This window comes from Populus euphratica, unplaced genomic scaffold (assembly GCF_000495115.2).
Source record: "Populus euphratica unplaced genomic scaffold, PopEup_1.0 scaffold22.1, whole genome shotgun sequence".
NCBI classification, from domain to species: Eukaryota; Viridiplantae; Streptophyta; class Magnoliopsida; order Malpighiales; family Salicaceae; genus Populus; species Populus euphratica.
The window spans coordinates 1,795,898-1,803,981 of record NW_011499863.1 but is presented as its reverse complement, the minus strand read 5'-3'; the positions used below and the strand labels follow the sequence as shown (position 1 = coordinate 1,803,981).

General features: G+C 36.2%; 1 protein-coding gene across 1 annotated transcript; it reads left to right on the top strand.

The window, feature by feature from the left end:
- The first annotated feature begins 1,502 nt into the window (after positions 1 to 1,502).
- LOC105125511 (glycosyltransferase family protein 47) lies at positions 1,503 to 7,471 on the top strand. The gene is made up of 4 exons (XM_011025992.1): positions 1,503 to 2,348; positions 2,881 to 3,003; positions 5,106 to 5,273; positions 5,517 to 7,471. The coding sequence occupies exons 1-4, from the start codon at positions 1,965 to 1,967 to the stop codon at positions 7,194 to 7,196; spliced, it is 2,355 nt and encodes a 784-aa protein (XP_011024294.1). The 5' UTR covers positions 1,503 to 1,964; the 3' UTR covers positions 7,197 to 7,471.
- The last annotated feature ends 613 nt before the right edge of the window (positions 7,472 to 8,084 follow it).

The window sequence follows — 8,084 nt, the reverse complement described above, 5'->3', positions numbered from 1 at the left end:
AATACATATAGATATTTTGGAGATTATCCACTATGAAATTGGAGAATGCCTTTTCCTTGCAATTTAAGTGATATTTTAGCTCATTGAATAAAAAATAAAAAATAGTTAGTTCAACACGGGCAGCATTTTTTTTATTATTATTAAATTCAAAACTCAAAAAACGTTCCCTCTCGTCTTCTTTTTACATCAAGGGGGTATAAATGCTAGATATAGAAAATAAACAGAGTGCTTGAAAATAAGAATGGTGAAGTTCTTACTCACCAGGGAGATACATGGAAAAATTTCCTCCCCCCAGGAGATGCCTTGTTCTTCGTCAATTTTTCTCAGGGCGAGTAAATTTATGGATCAGTTGAAGTTAAGATTTTTTCCAAGCAATTTTAAATTGATCAGATGTATTAAAAAATTGAATAAATCTCCTCAGCGTCAAAATCTGTACCAAGGAATCAAATAAAATAAAAAAACATTTTCTCAGCTACTACTCCGATTTTTTTAACAATTAGCACCTTGTTCTGTATCGCTTTTCTTATATGAAGTCCGACCATATATTATTTTACACACAAAAAGTCTCTTTATCATATATAAAAATATAAAATATGTTTTCCATTAAATTTACACTGCTGCTATTGTTCATACTTCACTTTTCCCTATCGAGGTAATGGTAAAATTTTCAATATTCTCCTGACTTGATATTTATTTACTTTTTAAATAATACATTGGTCCCAGAATTCCTTCATTTATTTCTTGTAAAGAGGAAGGTGGAGTGGGTTCACACTAGTAATTTCTCCCTGACTTATCAGCTATGACCTGCTATGAATTGTATCTTCTAGCCATTGTTTTAAATTCCGGAATGGCTTGATATCTATCCGGTTAAAAATTCAAGTTTATCAAGGGTCCGCACTATTAATCCGAGTTTAGTTTCATCAAGTCTCAACATCAACTAGCTTACAATTTTTTATTAAAATAATATTTTTTATTTAATATAAAATTAAAATTAAAATCAACTCATGACCAAAACTTTACTTTAATTCAGCTTTTTATACTATACTTAAACTTATTAAGTTTTTTTTTTGAATAATATAAATATTCAAATCAGCTTTTTTTTATATATATATATATATCTATTAATTTTATAGGTTTTAAAATTAATAACTATATAAACTTTTAATAGTTATAAAAAAAATTGAATTCATGATAATTAAAAAGTAAATTCAATATCTAATCAGTTAAATTATTTCTTAGAGTTAATTTATTATAGTTTTATCTTGAATTTAAGATTGTATTTAGTTAATATATTAAGATAGAAAAAATAATATTAAAAATAACTTGATGTTTGGTTAAAAAAATAAAAAAATATTTTTAAGTAAATTTTTATATTTATAAAACTAGAAACCAGAAGCGTAGAAAAATATATTTCGTCTGTCTCTCGTTATCTTTATCTGTTTTATTAAAATACAGTAATAAAACGATTTCTAAATTCTGTGGCTTATGCAGGTACACAAATTTTTCCTCGTGTAGAAAAAACCCATCCTCTCTCTCCCTCTAGGATCAGAACAAAGCTTCCTATGCATACACACTGTCTGCATATATAAATAGATCCTTGAGATGGCCAGCCAGGGACGCTCATCCATGCACAAAGACAATCCCAAACCCCTAAATTCCAAGCCAAAATAAAAAAAAACAAACAAATAAGTAAAACTTTCCCTTTCTGTCACCCCCACCACCATTTCTATCTAAAAATCTTACATCCAAAACACACGCAAAACGTATCTCTACAGCAATCTCAGAATCAGTCACGCACTGAAACAACAACGTTATAAAAACCAAAACCAAAACCAAAACAAAAAATATTACCCATAAAAAGGTCCTCAGAAATTAACTTCCTTCCCTTGTAAAGACACAAACCTCTAAAGTTTCAATCTTTCCATCTGGGGTTTGCGTAAACTTGCAAATAATTATAATCTTTCATGGGTGTTTATGAGGCTGGTGTGAATGGCACCGATGGAACCACAACAGCGACAACTTGTAGCTGCTGGAATACGAGCATGAGGTGTTGGTGCAGATGGAGATGGGAAAACCATCATCAACAGCAGCAGCAGCATAATGTTCTGCGCCAAAGATTGGTTTCTCTAGTGTTTTCCTCTGGTTTTACGTTCTTTTTGGGGTATTTGGTTTTGTATGGATCTATTGGTATGTTTTATGCTTGGCTTATGTTTAGTAAGCCTTATTTACATAGCACAAATGCTCGTGTTGGGTTAAAGTCACTGGGTTGTCAAGAAGACAATGAGGGTTCTTGGTCTATTGGTGTCTTTTATGGTGATTCTCCTTTCTCTCTCAAACCAATTGAAGCTGTAAGTTGTTTCTGTTCTTTTACCATGATTTTTTTTATTTGTTTTGTGTCTTGTGCACATTTATGCATTAGTAGAGACTGGCTTTGTGATTATATCTTCACCTCTGTTCAGGGGTTTTTTTTATGGATTTTTTTGTTTAATTTTTGCTTTTTGTAAAGTGGGTTTTAGTGGCTAATTCCTGCTTCTTCTTCTTTTACTAGTGGCTGTTTCAAAGCTTCATGTTTCTTGCTTCTTCTTCTTCTTCTTTTTTTCTTTTTGCGAGTCAGGTATTAGTGGTCAAGTCTTGCTTTCTTGATCAATGACTGTTTTGAAACTGCATGTTTTTTGCTTTTTACCTTTTCGCATTTCTGTCAGAATTTATCGGCGTGTTTACTTTTTTTTGAAGAATTTTTAATTTGTTCAATTTAATTAATTTTTGTTTATTTCTAGCACATGGGACGAGGACAATTTTTCGTTTTATTTCCTTCTGCATGTATTGACTTGTATCATTAACATGCCATGATTCTGATTTACTGGTGGAAGATTGCAACAGATGAATGAATGGAGAGATGAGGGTGCGGCATGGCCTGTTGCCAACCCCGTCGTCACTTGTGCTTCGCTTTCTGATGCTGGTTTCCCCAGTAATTTTGTTGCTGACCCGTTTCTTTATGTTCGGGTAATTATTTTATTAACTGTATTCATTTTGGTAATTTTGTTAAAACTTCCTCTGGTTTTGTGCGTATTTGTTGGTTGTTTTACTGAATGCTCACATGTTCAGTCATGGTATCTGATTGTGGTGCCAAGCGTGTAATCAAGCTGACTAATATATTTTACCATGGAAGTGATTGTTGGTGGAAGAAATTACTTGCGGTGGTTTTGATATACTCGGAGAGAATAAAATACATATTTTATTTCAAGAATAATAAGTTTATAACATAAATAAAAACTTTGAATCCACGTTCTCTTTATTTTTTTTTCTGTGTTTTTTTAAAATTTCTTCACATATAATAATATAAACTCAACTAGCTATTTATACACGAATTCAAAACAAAAAAATTTAATTATAATCGATAATATGAAAACGGCCAGTAGCTGAGAGTTAAACAATAGTTAGTAATTGTCTTTTTTAGATTGAGTTTATTTCAGCAGTGCCAATTAACAGGACTGGATTCAGGTTATAACATAAATAAAAACTTTGAATCCACGTTCTCTTTATTTTTTTTTCTGTGTTTTTTTAAAATTTCTTCACATATAATAATATAAACTCAACTAGATATTTATACGCGAATTTAAAACAAGAAAATTCAATTATAATCGATAGTATGAAAGCGGCCAGCAGCTGACAGTTGAACAATAGTTAGTAATTGTCTTTCTTAGATTGAGTTTATTTCAACAGTGCCAATTAACAGGACTGGATTCAGGAATTTAGCAATAGCACTTACGAAAATTAATACTAAATTCTTTTGTGTCCTTTTCTATTTGGCCCTTGGTGTTTTTGTGTCTGGAATGAGAGCTTCAAGTTGAAAAGGGGGGAAGGGGGTATGTATATGCTTATTATTATTGGCCATTGAGTATTGAAATAGTCAGGGGACTATGACAGAAAAGTCAGGCATCCACTGTGCAAATTGGTGAGAGAGACCAAATCTGTGCCGCTGCTCAGATGTCTTAAGGGCCCATCACTTGTGGTGTTACTATTATGTAAGGTATCTCAAGCAACCCCATGGTGAGAGATAGGGAGCTCAGTGCAGCAATTCAGACTCGGTGCATGTGTTCATCTTAATTTTTGCCATATCATGTTATCTAAATCCCAGTCAAATGGCTAGATGAAAACTCCGAGGACGAGTATTTGCAAGAAAAGACGAGTATAGATAAAGATGAATTGTGTGTGGTTAGGGGAAAGCCACTTGTAGAAATCTGTCATGCAGGCAGAATCAGGAAATTGATGGAAGATCTTTCTGGGGTAGAAAGCATCTTGCGAACGGTATCAGTCCCTAGTAATTGTTTTTTACCAGAAGTTTTAAGCAGAAACTGGTTCTGTTATTACTTTTATTAGATAGTGAATATGTGCCCGTCTCTGTATTTGTTTGCAAGTGGATATGACCTATGGTGAATATAGTGTTTAATAGTTTTATTCTGGAGGCTAGTTCATAGGATGGCTCGTGGTTTCATTTTCAATAATATTCACTTCTAAAGTCGGAGATGATTCGAGGCATGTTGGGACAGCATGGTTCTATTTTTCTGGGGAGAATGGGTACGGGGATTTTTTATTTTTTTTTGGAGAGGAGGTGCTGTGCTCTTTGACTGCTTCTGATTTTTCTAATTGTTACATGCAAGGATGAGATCAATGGACACCGTCAGCAATGTAAATTTAGCTTGAAGTATGGTTATTTAAGAGGCAGGGGATGAAGATTATTTGGGGGCTTTATTTATTTTTCATATTGAGAAAATCCACCAGAAACAAAAGTCTTAGCTTGGATTTCAAAATTCTTTAGATATATCTTTTGTTGTGGTCAGTTTGACTGTAACTCTGTCTAGCATCGAACTTTAAGTCTCTTGCGCTATTTAGTGCTCTTATATGATACATGTTGTGTTTCTGTGTGTGCCTGCACGCAAATGCCTGTCTATAATTTTGCATTCCATGAAAGACCAAATTGTTTACTTTCTAGCGTGCGTTCTGGAAATGATCTATTTGAGTGCCATTTCTTTTTATTATTATTATTATAGTAGCTTCCTTCTCTTGAAATTAATCTTTGTGTTTACTGGCGTTGAATTGACCAGGGGGATACACTTTTCCTCTTCTATGAAACAAAAAATTCAATAACCAGTCAAGGAGATATTGGAGTTGCAAAAAGTATTGACAAGGGAGCGACATGGCAACAGTTGGGCATTGCCTTGGATGAGGACTGGCATCTATCCTATCCCTATGTATTCAACTACCTTGGCCAAGTAAGATCCATATTTCCTCGCAAACGATTATGCATCTAAAAATGTTCACTTGAAGACTTTATCCTGGATGTCCTGGACACAAGTTAAGGACCTGACCAACCAACAATGGGTCCTACAAGTGAATTGACTTGGAAAATTAGCTGGGTGATCATTGACAATTTGTTTAGCTGGAAAAAAAAAATCTAACAGCTATTACTATGGACACGTAGCTTAAATAGTTTCCTTCGTTACTGTTTCTTGCAGATATATATGATGCCTGAGAGCAGCCAGAAAGGCGAACTTCGTCTTTATAGAGCTCTTAACTTTCCATTGCAGTGGACACTGGATAAGGTTCTTATAAAAAATCCCCTTGTAGATTCTTTTATCATTAATCGTGCTGGAGAATATTGGCTTTTTGGTTCAGATTACAGTGGTGTTGGAACCAGGAAGAATGGACAACTGGAAATCTGGTATAGTAGCTCACCACTTGGTCCCTGGAAACCACACAAGAAGAATCCCATTTATAATGTTGACAAGAGTGTGGGAGCTAGGAATGGAGGCAGGCCATTTGTGTATGATGGAAACCTTTATCGTGTTGGTCAGGACTGTGGTCAAACATATGGAAGACGAGTCCGTATCTTCAAGGTAGAAGTTCTTACCAAGGACGATTACAAAGAAGTTGAAGTTCCCCTGGGATTTGAAGAGTCCAATAAGGGACCCAATGCTTGGAATGGTGCACGCTACCATCATCTTGATGTGCAGCAACTAAGCTCTGGTAAATGGATAGCTGTCATGGATGGAGATCGTGTACCTTCAGGAGATCCAGTTCATCGCTTTATTCTTGGCTCTGCTTCATTTGCTGCTGTCACTGTTGTTGTTGTTGTACTGGGTGTGCTACTTGGAGCAGTGAAGTCAATTATTCCCCTCAACTGGTGTGCTCACTTCTCAGGGAAGAGAAATAATGCTCTCTTGGGTCGGCAAAGGTCGAATTTTTCTTCAAAGGTGAGACGTTTTTGCAGCCGATTGAACAGAGTTCCTCTGTCTGTTCGAGGAAAAATAAAGCCTAATACTTGGGCTGGAAAATTGGTTTTGGCTGCAATATTTGCAGTTGGAGTTGCATTGATGTGCACAGGTGTTAAATATTTCTATGGAGGCAATGGTGCTGAAGAAGCTTATCCATTAAATGGTTCCTACTCTCAGTTCACTTTATTGACGATGACATATGATGCACGGCTCTGGAATTTGAAAATGTATGTGAGGCATTATTCAAGGTGTTCTTCTGTTAAAGAGATTATTGTGGTTTGGAACAAGGGCATACCTCCCAGATCGTGTGATCTAGACTCCACTGTGCCTGTATGGATCAGAGTAGAAGACCAAAACTCGCTGAACAATCGGTTCAAGAAAGATCCTATGATTAAGACCCGTGCTGTTCTCGAGCTTGATGATGATATCATGATGTCTTGTGACGATATAGAACGGGGATTCAACGTGTGGCGTCAACACCCAGATCGGATTGTTGGGTTTTATCCCCGACTCGTTCGTGGTAGTCCATTGAAGTATAGGGATGAGAAATATGCCCGGCGTCATGAAAGTTACAACATGATTCTTACTGGGGCAGCTTTCATTGACCGTACACTAGCTTTTGAGAGGTACTGGAGTAGTGAAGCTAAGGCAGGAAGGGAACTGGTAGATAGATATTTTAACTGCGAGGATGTGCTTTTGAATTACTTGTATGCAAATGCAAGCTTGTCCCAGACTGTCGAGTATGTGAGGCCAACGTGGGTAATAGACACATCGAAATTTACTGGGGTAGCAATTAGCAAGAATACAAATATGCATTACAAGATAAGAAGTAATTGCCTCCTGAAATTTTCAGAGATCTATGGAAGTATAGCTGGCCGAAAGTGGGAATTTAGTGCGCGCAAGGATGGTTGGGATTTGTAGTGATGCCTAATCTTGACAGCAGCACACTTAGGGTTATAAATTCTCTTTCTTAAGGTAAATTCTTGTGTTTCTCGTCTTTCTAGGTTTTACCCTTCTTGTGAAGATTTTTGCGTTGGGTAAGTTTTAGCATCAAGATCTTTGTTTGGGAAGATGTAAATTTATCATGTTTTTACATTTTATTAGAGTTGTTTAGGTATTTGTACATTAGTGACATCCAGTTTTTACTTTCCTGAGTCTTTTATGAAAATTATAAGATATATATACTCTTTGGCAAACATGAAACTCTTCTAGTCTTCTCTTCAGTGCCTCTTCTCTCTCTCTCCAAGAACTGTCCTATCTTTTTCATTTATCTATATATATTGGATTAGGAAAAGAAAACGTAAAAAGCAACCTCCAATCTCCGGAAGCCGGGAGGTTTGGTCTGGCAAAAGACACGATACTCTCCCCTTCGGTGATATTGAGGTGGAAACTTTGGTCTCTTGAAGGTCCTACTGACAAGTCTCGGACTGAAAGGTGTTTATCTGGGAGTGGCTTTGCACTTTGAAAGGGCTCTTTTCAGTTCTTGCAGAGATAAATTACAGAAGCAAAGACACCTAGGCCCTAGTGCCACGGAGCATCGCCCCCAGGAAGCCATCTAAAATATGAGAACAACTGAACAATGGTTCAGGGAATCAGGGATATTAGTCAAGCAAGGTACATGTGGGGCCAGTGACCCCTCAAATTTCAGCTTGAGATCCTCTCATGCAGTAGAATTTGCAGTTTGTTTCTGAGCTACGCAATCTTTTCTTATCAGCGTGCCTTCACTGTTCTCAAAAGGGCGTCCATCATAACCAGTCTCGAGCGTCAGGCACTTTTTCAGAGAAATACTTGGTGCAGTCAGGTGACTCC